At 44.1% G+C, this 17,832-nt stretch overlaps 1 protein-coding gene across 2 annotated transcripts in view; it reads right to left on the reverse strand.

Moving 5' to 3' along the window:
- CTIF (cap binding complex dependent translation initiation factor) overlaps positions 1–17,832 on the reverse strand; it is a 419,667-nt gene that overhangs the window by 260,406 nt on the left and 141,429 nt on the right. For both annotated transcript variants that reach the window (XM_082254608.1, XM_082254607.1), the window contains one exon: positions 12,252–12,327. In XM_082254608.1, the coding sequence (XP_082110734.1) occupies positions 12,252–12,327 (76 nt within the window). The remainder of the gene's footprint in view (positions 1–12,251; positions 12,328–17,832) is intronic.

A 17,832-nucleotide genomic window follows, 5' to 3' on the forward strand; every position in this document is an offset into this window, starting at 1 on the left:
CTAGCAAAAAAAATATATATATATATATAAAAAAATAGAAATATCCCATGGTTTGTAGACGCTATAACTTTTTTTTTTAAACAAACCACTTCTATTGAGTCATGCATTGTACAATAAAGGGGAAGAGAAGTACAAAGGTCAAGGCATACACACAGGCGGAAGATGCTATAACTTGAGTGCACACACTAAACTCTTTGATCGCCCTAGATGTTTAACCCCCTCCCAGCAAGTGTCATTAGTACAGTGACGGTGCATATTTTTAGCATTGATCACTGTATTCGTGTCACTGGTTCCCACAAATTGTCAGTGAGGCTGGGTTTACATTTATGTGAATTGGATGTGGGTTTCCCCGCATCCAATTCGCATGACAGGAGACTGTGACCGGCTGTTAATGGAGCCGGTTCACACAGCTCCGGGGCGGCTGCAGTCCGTATTTAGAAAAGATCCTGTGCATCTTTGGCTCCATTTCAGGTCCGAATTCAGGCAAGCATTTGACTTGATTTGCACCTGAAACAGTAAACAGGGACACACCAGAGCCGTGGCCGCAGCTGGTGTGAACCCAGTCTTAGTGTCAGACTGTCCACCATACTATCGCAGTCCTGCAATAAGTCACTGATTGCGGTCATTACTAGTATAAAAAAAAAAAAATGAAAAATTCCAGTGTAGAAACTATAATTTTTGCGGAAACCAATCAATATATGCTTATTTTATATGCTGTGTCTTACCGCAGCCCAACCGGTGTGCTCACCCCCTACCTGAAGTGCCAGATCACATACTGGGTACGTGTTCCTCACAGGAGAACCAAATTGCTGCCGTATAACTGCATTATGCGGTCAGAAAGTGGTAAGTGTGGACCCAGTGTGCTTATTCAGGGCAATGAGGAGACTGGGCTAGTTTAATGGTACAAGCAGGAACATATCACTTTGCTGCTGATCTGCCTTTGCAAACCCAGATATTGACTTAAAGTAGCAGTGACATCATCACTACGCAATGCATAGCCTGTGCAGAGACCACAGCTATGGGAGGGGCCCAGAAGGCCCCACCCACTACAGGCTGCCTGCAGGAAACTACAGGAGGGGCGGAGACCGGACCTGTCACCCTGCACAAGGAGATAGATCAGCAGTGATCAGTCTTTATTAACCACTTAAGCCCCGGAGGATTTGGCTGCTAAACGACCAGAGGGTATTTTGCGATTCGGCACTGCGTGACTTTAACGGACAATTGCGCGGTCGTGCGACGCTGTACCTAAACGAATTTGGCGTCCTTTTTTTCCCACAAACAGAGCTTTCTTTTGGCGGTATTTGATCACCTGTGCGATTTTTTGATCACGCGCTATAAACAAAAAAAGAGCGTAAATTTTGCAAAAATAGCAATATTTTTCCCTTTTTTTTATATGAAATTCCCCCCAAAAAAAATGTAAAAATCAAAATTTTTTAATATTTTCGGCCAATTTGTTTTATGCTACCTATGTTTGGTAAAAAAAAAAATCGCAAAAAGCGTATTTTGATTGGTTTGCGCAAAAGTTATTGCGTTTACTAACAAAGGGAAAGATTTTTGTCATTTTTGTTGTTTTTTTTTTTAACGCGTAATGGCGGCGATCTGCGATTTTTTTTGCGGTACTGCGACATTGCGGCGGAAAGATCGGACCCTTGACTGACATTTTTGACACTTTTGGGGTTACCAGTGACATTTCTACAGTAATCAGTGCTATATATATGCACTGTTACTGTAAAAATACACTGGTAGTGAAGGGGTTAACTTTATTTGAGAGGGAGGGGCTGTGTGTGTCCCTAGGGGCGTGATTCTAACTGTGATTGGCTGTGGCTTCAACTGTATGCAGAGTGATCAATGGATCTACATAGTAGATCCATGTGATCAGCTCTCATACAGAGAGGAGAATGACAGGCAGCTTGTTTACACAAGCTGCCTGACTTTCTCCCTCTCCCCCGCCGATCGCAGAGTGGCCGGCGGCGATCGGGTCCGCCGGTCACACGCGCGGGGGGGTCCGTGACCACGCGGGAGCGCGCCTCCGGCGGCGCGCGCTCGCTCCCTAAACCCTCACAGGCGAGCGACGTAGACCTACATCACTTTGCCTGTGAGGGGCTGACCGCCGCCGTAGATAGTCGTGCGGCGGTCGGCAAGTGGTTAAAGGAAGCTCCTACACACAGGGAAAGTCTCACACTGGATTACTGCAGAAATCTGTAAGAAATACACAAAGCACATTCAAGTATTCAAGATTCAGTTAACATACACATGGTTTTTGTTTTTCGACAACATGTTTAACCTAAAATTTCATTGTTTAAATATATACAGGTACGTTTATGAATGGAACCTATCATTTTGACCCCCTTTTCTTGCAGTCCTGGACAGCTTCTATCAACAGATCAAGTTTTTTGATTGTGAGAGTATATAGAGAATGCCAGATCCCATGTCTTCAATAGTCCTGGTATCAGTGATCTGGAATTAGTACACAGGTTGGCTGTAATGGCTTCACCACAGCCTAATAGGAATGCTTGTTCCGGGTCAGAGACAGCCAGGCAGCTAGCATTCATAGAAGACAGACCGCAAAGCTACTTTGCAATTTTCAGCTGCTAGGGGATAAAAAAAAAAATCACTTTGTGGAAAGAGGTATTGGGCGCTAATGTTATATATTCTTTTAGCCACTGGGTGGAGCTTTGAGGTCCTGTGCACATTTTCCTATTGCTCCAAATCACCTGTAAAAAGAAACCTATTGTTCACTGAGCTCAATAGCACAACATGAAATTTGCACACACAACTGATTGAGTTAGAGTCTACTCCTCCTCAGAGGGGGCCTGAGGGCGTCAGCTTCTGTTGTGTTCTCTCGTTACCTAACCTCTAATGTTCCTGAGAATCATTTCCATATAATAAATTATATATTTTGCATAATTAAATAAATTGATACAAAAGATTTGTTTAAAGTGTTACCAAACCCACAACAGTAAAATCAGTGTGTATATGAAGTAAAGCATGCTTGATATAATCTCTGTGGAACCTAAGGGTACCTAATATACTGCTGTTTATATTGACTAAAATAATTGCATTTACATGTTCTGTGTACTGTGGGAGACCAGATATGGTGAATGCAGGCTCCTGGGTTTAGGAACGCCAATATTTCTTATTCCTGATGTGTGTCTGCTTTACCATGTACTTGTATGAGAAAATATCATCTTCCTTTGTGTGAAATCCTTGCTGTTCCTGCCAGACCCTCTGCTTTCCTATTAAAAACTGACCACACTAAGCAGGAGAGCACACTGTGGTCAGTTCTCTAGCTATGCTGGGAACTTAGCGTGCTCTCTTTCTATGATCCGATTTGTCCCGACATGTCCTTTCCCCTGCACAACCATTTACTGGGAAGCTTAGCGTGCTGTGGTTTCTACTCCCCCAGCTCTTAAGCAGCTGAGAACAGAGGGAATGTGGTCATTTATATAAAAAGAGGAAAAAAATATTTACATTTTTTTTTTCTTTTTATATCTATACACAAATATTTTGTCTTTCATTTCTATTTTAAATTGAATAGGTTGTTTTACAAGGCGATCATTTACAATCAGTTTAAGTCCTGGTTCACACTGATGCAAATCTGATGCAGTTCTGATGCCTTCCAGAAAGCAAAGATTGACGGCGAGTTAAAAATCATTGCTTCCTATGAACGCTGTTCACATAGAGGCGGTGCCATAAAAAAAAAAAAAAAAAAAAAAAAAAGGGTCTTGTGCGAGTTTAGTGCTAAGCAGTGCGATTTTAAGCTATATAGCCTGTGAGACTTGAATCTGAAAAGCACAAATCACACTGCACTGGCACTCTACATTGCATGTAAAATCGCACCACATTGCACTGCATCACTGTGAACCCGGGCTGAAACGTAAAAGCTCAAAAAAATAATGTAAATGCAGGAGAAAAACTGGGAGACAGGAGCAGCATGTTTATTCATTATCCAATCACAGACTGATGCTGGCATCTTCTGAGCCAACATCTCAGTCTAAGAAGCAGCTAATGACTCTGGATAAGGCCTGAATAAAGATGGAGCCATCCTTTTGGCGAGAAAGCCGATATAGGCATGGTCAAGGGAGTACGGTGTTTCTGTGAGAGGTAATAAATACCTGGAAGTAAAACTTACACATTGCATGGCAAGTCTATATTTGATGCTAGGTCCCCTTTAACCACTTGCTTACTGGGTACTTAAACCCCCTTCCTGCCCAGGCCAATTTTCAGCACTGTCATACTTTGCGCAGTCATGCAACACTGTACCCAAACTACATTTTTTTTTTTTTTTGAGATGACAGCGATTTCTTTTGGTGGTATTTATTCACCACTGGGGTTTTTATTTTTTGCTAAATATTGAAAAAAAGCGAAAATGTTAAAAAGTTTGTTATCAAATTTTGCAAAACAAGTAATTTTTCTTATTCACTGATGTGCACTGATGAGGCTGCAATGATGAGACAGCACTGATGGGCAATGACGAGGAGCCGCATATAGGTGGCAATCATGGGCACTGACAGGCATCACTGATGTGCACTGATGAGGCTGCAATGATGAGACAGCACTGATGGGCAATGACGAGGAGCCGCATATAGGTGGCAATCATGGGCACTGACGGGCATCACTGATGGGCACTGATGGGGCTGCAATGATGAGACAGCACTGATGGGCAATGACAAGGAGCCACATATAGGTGGCAATCATGGGCACTGACAGGCATCACTGATAGGCACTGATGGGGCTGCAATGATGAGACAGCACTGATGGGCAATGACAAGGAGCCACATATAGGTGGCAATCATGGGCACTGACAGGCATCACTGATGGGCACTGATAATCAGGGCACTTACTATCAGTGTAGATGTCCCCTGTGTGGATTGCTGTTTACCCGCTCTCCTCTCCTCACACACTGTCACAGCATGAAGAGAGGACTGCCGATAACCAGAAAGTCTTGTGTACACTGATCAGCTGTGATTGGACACAGCTGATCACATGGTAAAGGGCCTCTGATTGGCCCTTTACTCCGATCAGCTATGTCGGAAGAACACAGCAATTAGAGCACTCCCGATGTATGCCCAGGGGGCGCATGGGGAGGCAGGGTTCTGGGTGGACGTCAATAGACGCCCATCTGGAAATGTCTGACTGCACTATCGCCATCATTCAGCTTTAGTGTTGCCGAAGTTACAAGAGGTTAAAATGTCTGCCAACACAGGAAGAAATGGACCATCCTCTCTCAATCTTTTAAACACATAGGAAGCCTTGAAATAACTTCTCTGTCTCAGGGAACTCCTGAAAAAAAGGACTACATCTACAACACATGATACAATGAGTGTGATGGTCGGTGGGAAAATGCTCCTTAAGGGCCGTACACACTTGACGAACATCGGACGAAATATCCCCCGATTTTTCTCTGTCTTTTCAGCGTTCATTACCGTTTTTAGTCAACCGTGCATAAATGTTCACAAAATTTCTCGTCCGATTTTTCTTTTTTTTGGCACATTTGTTCCTAGACTTCCAGGTTGTCACCAACTTCAGATCATGTGCGGTCTTTTGTATGAGATTTTTCACGGACGTACTGCATACACATTAAACGAAAATCGGTCATCTGGGGACGGACGAAAAAAATTTTGGTGTTTGTCCCTCCGTTTTTTTCGTTGAAAATGTCGGCATCGGCTGCTGAAAGTTGTGTACACACTAGGCGAAAATCGTACGATTTCACATCGGGCGGGAAATTTCGGCAGATTTTTTACTAGTGTGTACCCCACTTTACACTTGTGGTCATTGGGAAGAATTCACCCCTTAAAAGATTGCTAAAAGGATCAAGGGTGTCAGTGGGAACTTCTCTGAGAGGCAGAAAATGCTCATTGCTCAAGGAACCTCTAGCAACCTCTGGAGGAAACTTGGCAATAAAATGTATACAGATCTGACAGAAGACATCCTTGGGTCCAGGGCTCCTGAGGGTAGATCACAAATGGTTAGCTGGGATCACTTGGATGGTCTCAGCTAAAGCCGATCTCTCAGACTATGCTGAGACTTCCAGTTCCTCCTTGGCTCCAGGGTGTCAGGCTGTCTACATCTGGTACAAACCAAGTCTGATGGTGCTATTCATGGTTCTGAGCTGGGTACAGGAGGTGTCATACCACTAATTATCACCCACAACTCACAGAGCTTCAACATCAGCTGACCAAGACTGGCTGATAGAAGGAGAGCCTGCGCTCTGTCTGTACATAAATACAGGGATCGACAAAGATTCTATCTTTAGAGCGGCTGGAAAGGAATGATATAATTTTCTCTTCATGCTGCCATCAGAGTCCAGGGGATCTTCAAGTGGGAATACAGAAACCTGGCAAATATGAGTCTCACTTTGCGTTTCCAGACAAAGGCTGGCAGAAATGTGACAGAGACACCCACACTGCTAATAAAAATACACCACATTTCTGCCTATTACAAGGAATCCGCTGTGCCAACCTAATGACATCACTCCTTGTTTATATCGAGAGGAAGAAAACAGGCACACACAAAGGAATGTGGCCGAAAGATTAGACAGTCAATGAAACCAAATAGATATTTCAGTTTTGGCTAGACATCTGTGGGTTGAATGATCTGCCAATTTCATACATATTCCAGGGAAAGCCACACAACTTACCTGTGAAAGGACCTCACTCACAACCACTTGCATACCACATAGGGTGAAGATGATGTGAAATTGGTGGGAGAGGTGTAAGGGGTCCATAGTGAAGCTAACTATAAGGTTTGAGGGGCACAGTGACCAAACACGGGAGAGGGGCACAGTGGGCAATCACAAACCGGAAAGGGCACAGTGGCCAATAATAAGCAGGGGAGGGGGCAAAGCAGCCAATAATAAACAGGGTAGGGGGCAAAACAGCCAATAATAAACAGGGGAAGGGCAAAGCAGACAATAATAAACAGGGGAAGGGCAAATCAGCCAATAATAAACAGGGGAAGGGCAAAGCAGCCAATAATAAACAGGGGAAGGGCAAAGCAGCCAATAATAAACAGGGGAAGGGCAAAGCAGCCAATAATAAACAGGGGAAGGGCAAAGCAGCCAATAATAAACAGGGGAAGGGCAAAGCAGCCAATAATAAACGGGGGAGGGGAAAAGCAGCCAATAACAACAGGGGAGGGGCAAAGCAGCCAATAATAAACAGGGGAGGGGCAAAGCAGCCAATAATAAACAGGGGAGGGGCCCTAGTGGCCAATAATAAACAGGGGAGAGGCCCTAGCGGCCAATAATAAATAGGGGAGAGGCCCTTGAGGCCAATAATAAATAGGAGAGAAGCCCAGCAGCCAATAATAGGGGAGAGGCCCAGCGGCCAATAATAAATAGGGGAGAGGCCCAGCGGCCAATAATAAATAGGGGAGAGGCCCAGAGGCCAATAATAAATAGGAGAGAAGCCCAGCGGCCAATAATAAATAGGGGAGAGGCCCAGCAGCCAATAATAAATAGGGGAGAGGCCCAGCAGCCAATAATAAACAGGGGAGAGGCCCGGCGGCCAATAATAAATAGGAGAGAAGCCCAGCTGCCAATAATAAATAGGAGAGAGGCCCAGCGGCCAATAATAAATAGGGGAGAGGCCCAGCGGCCAATAATAAATAGGGGAGAGGCCCAGCGGCCAATAATAAATAGGAGAGAGGCCCAGCGGCCAATAATAAATAGTGGAGAGGCCCCGCGGCCAATAATAAATAGGGGAGAGGCCCCGCGGCCAATAATAAATAGGGGAGAGGCCCAGCGGCCAATAATAAATAGGGGAGAGGCCCAGCGGACAATAATAAATAGGGGAGAGGCCCAGCTGCCAATAATAAATAGGGGAGAGGCCCAGCGGCCAATAATAAATAGGGGAGAGGCCCAGCGGCCAATAATAAATAGGGGAGAGGCCCAGCAGTCAATAATAAATAAGGGGAGAGGCCCAGCGGCCAATAATAAATAGGGGAGGGGCACCACAGCCCATAACAGGGGAGGTGCAAAACAGCCAATAATAATGAGGGTAGGCACACAGCGGCCAATAATCGAGGAGAGGCGCAGTGGCCAATAATAGAGGAGAGGCGCAGTGGCCAAACATAAACATGGAGGGGCACATTAGCTAAAAGCAAGTAGAAAAGGGGCATGGGATGGGTCAAAGAACACCGTCAATTTACAAAAAAAAGAAGCAGGGGACAGATAAAAAAAAAAAAAAAAACAGCAAACAAACAGGGAAAGAGCACAGCAGCCAACCACAAGGTAGAGTTTACTGAACCTAAAAAAGGGGCTGCAGTGGCTGACCAGAAATGGGAACCAGCTCCCCAGTCATACGGCTGACTGAAACTGAAAGCAAAAGATTGGCCTCTGTACAAAAATACATTTAACATAGCAAATAAGGAATATCAGAATATTACAACTATCACTCTTCACTGCTCAGAGAACAAAAAAAAGCAAAAGTCCCATAGATATTCATTCATATACATGCACACACTGGGGTTGATTTATTAAACCTGGACGGTGCAAAATGTGGTGCAGCTGTGCATAGAAAACAAGATTTCAGGTTTTTTTTTTTGTCAAAGCTTAATTGAACAAGCTGAAGATAGAAGCTGATTGGCTACCATGCATAGCTGGACCAGATTTTGCATTCTCCATCTTTAGTAAACCAACCCCACAGTATAGTCTACCATTGTACTCTGTACAAACAGTTGCACCAAAACGACCCACATTCAGTGGCTCTGCCGTCAATATTCATCAATATACCAATAATGTGTAAAGAAACAAACCATGATTTGTAACCATAAAATCAGGACCATGAGGAAATCAGGACCATGAGGATGACAGTATGTAAAATATAATGGTGATCAGGGGAATAACCTGATGACCATTATTCTGCACACACCATCAGCCACTGGTTTTAATGGATTGCATACGGGCAAAGTTCTACAAGTTGTATGTTCTGTATGTATGAATAAAGTGCAATATATATATATATATATATATCTATATATATATATATATATATATATATATATATATATAGATATAGGAGACCTTGAGCAGGACAGTTGGGCTCCCTTTAGTCACCTTCATTCACAATAAATACAGCTTTGAAATCGTGCAACTTTATCTGAAATCGCACAATTTCAAAGCTGCATGTTAGTGCAACTAAGGGAGCGACTTTGAAGACATCTGTGTGCCTATATGTCCAGATGGCTATGTAAGTCGCACCAGAGCCAAAAGTAGTGCAGGAACTACTTTTTTAAATTGATGCGGCACGCTAAGTCGGCATCGGACTGATTTGAACAGTGTCATTGCTTAAAATAGTGTGCGACTTGTCATGCGATTCAACTTGTCAAATCGCATAACAAGTAGTTCCAATGTGAAAGAGAGCTTAAAGAGGAACTTCACTCTCCCAGTCACCACTGATTATTTGTAATCCTCATGCTGCTAGCATTAGTAAATAGATAGGAATGTATATCATATTTACTTGTTTTAAACTTTTTGTGTATATTTCTTCAGTTACTTCCTGTTTTTTTTTGCCTAGGCAAATGATGTCATACATCCCAAAGTCTTCAGAAGAGGAGGAGGGGTTTTCTCAGCTAAGCACACTCTCCTGCTTGTATGCTTGAGCTAAGCTAGGGGGTGTTTTTCAGAGTGATTTATCAACAAAAAAGCATGGAAAATATTTGTCCTAACCAATCATGTCAAGCACCATCACCCCAATTAAGGTATGTATAAAAAGTGCAAAAAAGAAAACGGGCTTTCCCGGTGCTAGACTACCCCACTCAGTACGACACTGTTAACAAGAATGTTATTCTAATATTATACTAATATAATGGTAAAGAGTTCCAAAATCTTATTGCCCTTACTGTAAAAAACCCTCTGCGTAGCCTGAGGTTAAATCGCTTCTCCTCTTATCACATTGTATGGCCTCATGTCCTCTTGCATTCGTTGGGACGGAATAGTTTTTTTTCTATGCAGAGATCACCATTGAAGTATTTGTAAATCGCTATCACGTCCCCTCTCAGGCTTCTCTTTTCCAGGGAGAATAAATTAAGCGCTTGTAAACGCTCTTCATAATTAAGGTCCTCCAATCCCCTAATTAGTTTAGTTGCCCTTCTCTGCACTCTCTCCAGCTCCAACACATCCCTCCTGAGGACTGGCGACCAGAACTGGACAGAGTACTCCAAATGTAGTCGGACCAGAGTTTTAAAAAGTGGTAGGATTATAGTTTTATCTCTGGAATATTTCCTCTTCCTTATGCATGCTAATATTCTGCCGGCTTTGGCAACTGCAGCTTGACATTTCATGCTATTGCCTAATCTATCCTCTACCAGAACTCCCAAATCTTTCTCCATTTTTGATTCCCCCAGAGGTCCCCCCCCCTAAAGTGTATTGTGCTTTAATGTTTTTAGACCCCAAGTGCAATACCTTACACTTCTCCACATTAAACCTCATTTGCCATGTAGTTGCCCACTCTGTTATTTTGTTCAGGTCATTCTGTAAGATTTCTGCATCATGATGTGAAGTTATTGCCCTGCTTCATTTTGGGTCATCTGCAAAAACTGAGATTGAGCTACTAATGATCCCGTCCTCAATGCTGTTTATGAATAAATTGAACAAAGTTGGTCCCAGGACTGAGCCTTGGGGGACCCCACTTTCCACCCCAGACCAGTTTGAGTATGCATTTATTACCACCCTTTGGACACGCCCCTTTAACCAGTTTCGTATCCAAGAGCAAACCTTTGTGGTCTATGCCTGCAGACCTTAGTTTGTAAATTAAGCAATTTGTGGGGAACTGTATCAAACGCCTTAGCAAAATCCAGATACATCCACATCCACTGGTCTTCCCCCATGTAGCTCACAGCTCACCTCCTCGTAGAATGTTTACAGATTGGTTTGACAAGAACGCTCTTTTGTAAACCTGTGCTGATTACTACTGACGATGTTGTTCTCTTTAGCAAACTCCTGGATATAGTCCCTTATCATCACTTCCAGAAGTTTACATACTATTGACGTTAGGCTGACCAGCCTATAATTTCCCGGGATATGCCTCTGCCCTTCTTTGAATATTGGAATCACGTTACCTTTCCTCCAGTCACCTGGTACAGTTCTCATCAAAATACTATCTGCAAAGATCAGGAACAGTGGTCTAGAAATAACTTTACTGAGTTCTTTGAGTACTCTCGGATGTACGCCATCTGGGCCTGGTGATTTATGTTAATTTTATCCAGCCTTTCCCTAATTTCACCCTCTTTGTTAGCCATAGCGGCAAGTCATGTGAATTACTGCTAACCATACAGTCATGGTCAGTGTACCCCTCCTTTTCCTGTGTAAAGACTTGGGAGAAGAAAGCATTTAGCATGGTTGCCTTCTCTGTGTCCTCCGTAACCATCCTCCCATCATAGTTAATTATGTGTGCAACATGCTCTGAGCTCATTTTTTTGCTGTTGGTATATTTAAAGAATTTCTTAGGGTTCTTTTTACTTTCCTCTGCTATTTGTCGCTCAAAGTCGATTTTAGCCAAAAATGTTTTAAACATCAATTTTATTCATATCAAAAAATTATAACTAAAATACAATCCAACACATGATTGGTTCATATGTCATTATACAACAGTAAATTTTACTATTTCTATTTTACTGTTGTATATTGACATATAAACCAATCATGTGTTGGACTGAATTTTAATTATAATTTTTTGATATGAATAAAATTGATGTTTTAAACATGCTTGTTAACAGTGCCGTACTGAGTGGGGTAGTCTAGCACTGGGAAAGCCCCGTTTTCTTCTTTGCACTTTTTATACGAAATAAAGCATGGAGACATGGATGGATAGGGGAAGTTTTCTTTGAAAATTAAAAATGAATTAAAAATAGTGTTTTTGGTTTGTGGTGTTTAGATGCAGTGATAAGGTTTAAAGCTGAACTCAAAAACACCAAGCATTACAGTTAGAGAACACCAACACTGTTATGTATTCATTAAAAAATTACTTGCATGTATAATTAAAGTGCACTGAAACCTTAACAATAAATAAAAAACTATTTTCTAAGAATTTCAGAACTGTACTCTCAACTTTTCCTATGCTGTTATCTCAAAGAGCCCCGCTAGTTCTGATCACGGATCACATGATTAGCATTTATGTTGAAGAGGTCTGAAAGCGGGAAGGTCTGAGTAGTTTAGCAAAGGAAAACTGGGCAGGGCTGACACCACCCAGTCGACAAATATGCTGTGTTGTCATGCTGAGTTGAGCTCACTTTCACTTCGCCAATCTTACCTGCCAGGTGGGCAACACTTTCTCTATGTCATTCAGATTAATTTCATCCCCGTCTTCACATTTCCCTTTACCAAACCTAAATAAAAACGAAACAATTCAGCGAAATGCAGTTTTTAACAAATATTTGCAACCAGCATGACGATTTGCAACACGTATGTTCATTAAATGCATCAAAGTACAAAAATGATTACATATACCAGGGTTGGTTCAATCAGAATCTTGGAATGACCAGTTGACTGTGTGTATCTCAAGAGGGAAGGGGGGGGGGGTTATTTCTTCCCTTTTTATACTTATGTTTCTTAAGTGCATACATTTAAAATGGTAAATGTGTCTGTAAATGGAGCTGAGGGGGTGGTCTGCTGTGGTCAAATCCAATTCGGGTGTTGAGAAAATGGATCACAGAGTTGTTGATATATTCAATAAAAATGAAGGAAAAATGCAACAAGGTAAAAAATGAATTGGACACTCGTAGACACCCGGACCCCTTTTGTTATGGTTACTACAGCCCTGGAAATTGAAATAATCCTCTATACCCAAGTTATCTCCAAACCTCCTCAGGCAGTAGATGCACATGCTCCTGGCTCTTCAAAACTGCCTAGTGAATCCAACACCAAAATGACTGGCTCTTGAATTCCTAAAGTTTATGTAAAACCAAAATATATTTTTTTCGGTTTGGGTAAAGTAGGTAGAATGTGCCATTATTTACTATAGTTTTGAGTAAAAACCCTGAAAAAGTTACGAAGTCGGAACCAGGACAATCATCCCTTGAGAAGAACCTTGCCGGGAGCGAAACTCAATCTTGTAGCCGGACGGAATGACTTTGTGGATCCACTTGTCTTGTACCAGGGAAGTCCACAGGTCCGGGAACAAGCAAAGACCTCCCCCCACCCCTGATACTGGTAAAGGTGCACCTTCATGCTGAAGGAGCCTTGTCTGCGGGTCTGGAGAAGCCCGCTCTCGGCTTGCCAGACCAGGTTCGTTTTGATCCACCATGGGGAGGCCCTGACAGGCTTCAAGCACTTGTCAGTCGAACCCGAGGGACGAAAAAACTTCTGATGAGCCAAGAAGAAGGAGGGCCCACATCTACAACAAGGTTCGTGCCATTCATGCCCTTCGTAGTCTGCGGAAGAAAGGTAATCTTCCCCCCTGTGAGACCTTTAATGATGTCATTCAGGGTAGCTCCAAACAGGCAATCACCCTGAAAGGGAAGATCAGTCAAGGCCTTTTTAGAAGTCTGGTCCGCAGACCAGCATTTGAGCCAAAATAAATGCCGAAGAACCACTGCCGAAACAGAGAGGGGAGCCGCATCCAAAGAGTCATCACAGATAAACTGCAGCATCTGGACCAGCTGGCCCACCAGCTCAGCAAAGGCAGGGGGGAGCTGGTCTCCTTCCAGGTCACGGCTTAAAAGCTTAGTCCACTCGGTCAGAGTTTGCAACACCAGGGCAATGGGGAATACCGGCCTCAGTGCCGAACCAGCCAGAGTGTACATATTGCGGGCCACAGCCTCCGCCTTCCTGTCAGCCGAGTCCTTAAAAGGCCAGAGACTCTTCAACCGGAATCATGGTTGACTTGTTCAACCTGGAAACTGGAGGATCCACCACCGGTGGAACAGTCTACTTCTTAATATGGGACTACTCACAGTGGTACTGCCTAGAAAGACACTTAGGGACCCCACGGGGACGCTTTGGTCGTCCCCACTCTTTAGCGAAAATTTTGTCAAAATAGGCAGGGAAAGGAAACACATTTGCCACTCTGGATGGCTTGTAAGTGCCAAAGGGAACCTGCCCCTCCTTCGCAGCTGCAGCCTCCATCTTCAAGGTCTCATGCTCAGATACAATCAGTGCTTCCACCAGCGCATTTGCTTGCACAGTTGCACATGTGGAGGAATCATTCTCGCTATCAGAGGATTCCGGGTGTGTGGTTGCAGACCCAGCGGGGGGGGAATGATGCGCTTTTTGTTAGCCCACTGCCAGAAAGCCACCTGCACCCAGGACAAAAAGGACTCCAGGACCACCGTCAGTGCATCGATGGCGCCAGGAGGACCCCAAAAAAAGTGTAACACTGAAAAGGGAAAACACCCATCGCGCTGGCAGCACCACCTGGTCAGCAGGCACAAGCACCAAGCGATCCTCAGCAGAGAGGGAGAGAACCCCACCAGACTCACTACCCAGCAGAAACCGGCACCTGCAGCCACCAGGACAATCTGCACTCAAAGTGAGGCAATCAGGAAGTGAAAAGATCCAGAAGTCAGCACCAGGGGATGAGGAGGGGCTCTGACTGCAGAAATCGCCGCTTACAGGGCTCCACTGTCATGGCTGCCGCTATTTTCAATGGCAAACCACAAGAAAAAGGCTGCTGTACTACACAAACATGGCCACTGTGCATTGAAACACACAGGCTGCAGCAAAATGGTGGCCCCGCGCAGCACCACAAAGTCTCCAGGGACCCAGGAGGGATCCCTAGGCTACAAAAACAGGCCCAGGCAGGACGAGGGGCCCTGCCAGAAGCCCCTACCAGATTACAGCCCCCCTGCACAGCCAATCGACTGGTCGCCGGCGGCACACCCCCCGGCCCCCAACGTCAACATAGCGCCCTGCCCCCACCCCAGGAGTTTTTGGAGTACATGACACAGGACGCGTATTTAGGTACATGTGATTATACTGCTGCATCAGGAGATTGGACACTCAGCTCTAAGGATAGTCCAGTATAGCCCCTCCCACTCCCAACATGCATCAGTGTTTTTAGCAACCAAAAGTAGGAATGGATCAAAAGAACTTACAGGAGAGACCTGCCTCCTCTAATGTACTCCAAGGAAAGGATTCTACCATAAGGCGCGGTACGCACAGGCAAGCCGCAAATGGCTGGTTCAGCAGGAACTGCCTGATTTTCAGCCTGTGGGTACAGCTCCCTGTCCGACAGAAGCCAGTCTCATGAACGGCTTCTGTCGAACGAGCATGCTGGAAAATCAGCATCTGATTAATCAATTAATCAGCAGTCAATGGCTGAGAGCGCTGGCGGGAGGGAGTAGTCCCCCAGTCAGAACACAATAGCACGGCGGGGGGAGATCATGGAACTAAAATTGCTTGTGCTAGTACAGCGATCTGCAAGTTGAACTGGGTAAAAAAAAAACGTATAGTGTATACTAGGGAATGGGATTGACCGATTATCGGAGGTCGATATTCACTTTTTTTGAAGTATCGGCCAAAAACTTGCCGATATTGCTTCAAGTAGTTGTACTGCCAAATTTTTAAAAAATTACAGTATTCAAAACAGCCAAACTTGGCGTTTTTAATGCTTTTAAGTGCAGAGAAGGGGCTTGCAGTCTTACAGACCCCGGATCCCTCCATAAAGAGTACCTGTAACTGCCTATTACTATCACAAGGGATGTTTACATTCCTTGTAAAAGCAATAAAAGTGATAAAAAAAAAAAAAAAGACAGTGTATAAATAAAAACCTAAAAATGTGCAGAATTTCGACACCTTATATCGGCTATCAGCCTGAAGGTGGCCGGAAAATCGGTATCGGCCATGAAAAAACGATATTGGTCGATCCCTAGTGTGTACCCTATATTAGTCAAATCCTGAAACAAACCTGCACAATTGTTGTTGACCCTGGAAGCCAGGCGGTCCATGTCCACTCTTCAAGGTTGAAATACCTTGGAATGAAGAGGCCATTCACCGGAGTCCAGGTGAAGAGGACCCAGGAAGTCTGCCAACCAGTTTTACCATGTCTAGGATTTGCACTGCAGTCAGGGCAAGGACATGAAGTTCTGTCCAATCAAAAATACTATTCCCCTCTCTTTAAGCTGCAAGACTTTTGGTTCACCCCTGATGGTTGATGTAAACCACTGCTGTGGCATTGTGCTATTGAATCCTGATGGGACAACCTCGCAGATGGGAGGTCCAGTGTTGAAGGGATAACTGAATCTCCCTGAGTTCCATAATGAGGATTAGGAAATTAGGTGATGATCAAGCCCCTAGTACCGAGAGGGTGCCTAGGACTCCCCTGCCTGAAAACCTGACAGCGGTCAAGAGCACCCTCCAAACGAGTAAGAGGAAGGATTTTCCCAATTAGTGTGCTGAACTTGTGACCCACCATGACAGAGCAAGTCTGGCCCTGTTGGTTAGGCATATGGGATGATCCAGAGAATACAACCTCTTTTTCCACACTCCCAGAATATTGAGTTGTAATGGTCTGCAGTAATAAACTAATTGCAATGGCCGCCAGTTTATTCTTCAAAGCCTCTGCTTTAAGAAAATATATGTTTGGGGGTACTAAGTAATTATGTAGCAAAAAATTGTAATTTTAACATGCGTGAAAATTAAAAAAAAATTGCCCTATACAACAAGTGGCTAAAGAAGTTATCCAGGGATCTGCCAAAGAGAAGCTCTCTACCAAAGGGCATACACAAAAGGTGTTTCTTGCACTGATGCTCTTCAGACCAACATTTGAGCCAAAGGGTCCTTCGCATGTGTACTGAAAGAAGACAATTTGGGATATTTGCAATATAATAGCAACTAACCCATCCACACAACATCCATTAGGATAGAGCCAAGATCCTGGGAGATACTGTATCCATGGACCAGATAGATAGTGACTTGGCAAACCGAAATGGTTGCAACAGCAAGTTGCAGGGCAGGATCTGCAAAGAAAAGTAGGACCTTGGAAAGCGAATGAAGGCAGTTCCAAATCCAGGCATGTGCGGACTGTGTCAATAAGGACCAAGACAGTGTCCTAAAATTTTGAAGTATTGTCTGCAGACTGCAACTACTTGTTGACCCCTGCGTTTTGAGTCACCTATCATGGTTGCAATTTTGCCCAAAAGGAATACTCAAAGAACTGCTGCAGATCAGACTTGGGACAGCAATCCTGGCTACTGGCAAGCAGAGCTGAAGTGGGAGCGGGAACCTGTCACAAATAAAAATGGATTTTTGTAAAATCTTACCGTAAAATCCTTTTCTCTTAGCTCATCGACAGACGTAGTCCTCGGTGATACACCACCTTCGGGTTATGTTACCTCCGCAGGAGCAGGACTAGACAGGAAATTAAAAAGCTCTGGCCACACCCTAGGGGCAGTCCCAGAGGGTATATCCTCTCTCTCTCTGCCTCAGCAAATCAGTTATGTGAAAAAGCAGTGCTTAGAGAATTTAACCCAACCCAACTCCAAAACAGAGGGGCGGGGACTACGTCTGTCGATGAGCTAAGAGAAAAGGATTTTACGGTAAGATTTTACAAAAATCCATTTTTCTCTAGCGCTCATCGACAGACGTAGTCCTCGGTGATACACCACCTTCGGGACGTCCCAGAGCAGTATCACAACTGAGGGGTGGGAAAATGGAAATCAAATCCCAATCTAGAAGGCCCAACCGGTGCCAACTAGAAGTTTACAATGCTCATCCTTAATGATGAGACTCAACAAAAAAATTTTTCAAACAGAAAAAAACCCTCGAGGTAGACCACCGGTCTCCTCAAATTGCGGCCTGCAAAACCTTGCGGCCAAATGAGGCATCCGCCGATGCCGTCACATCAATTTTATAGAATTTAGTAAAGGTATGTACCGACGACCAAGTGGCCGCCT

Source organism: Pelophylax lessonae (genome assembly GCF_965119305.1).
Source record: "Pelophylax lessonae genome assembly, chromosome: 1".
Taxonomy (NCBI): domain Eukaryota; kingdom Metazoa; phylum Chordata; class Amphibia; order Anura; family Ranidae; genus Pelophylax; species Pelophylax lessonae.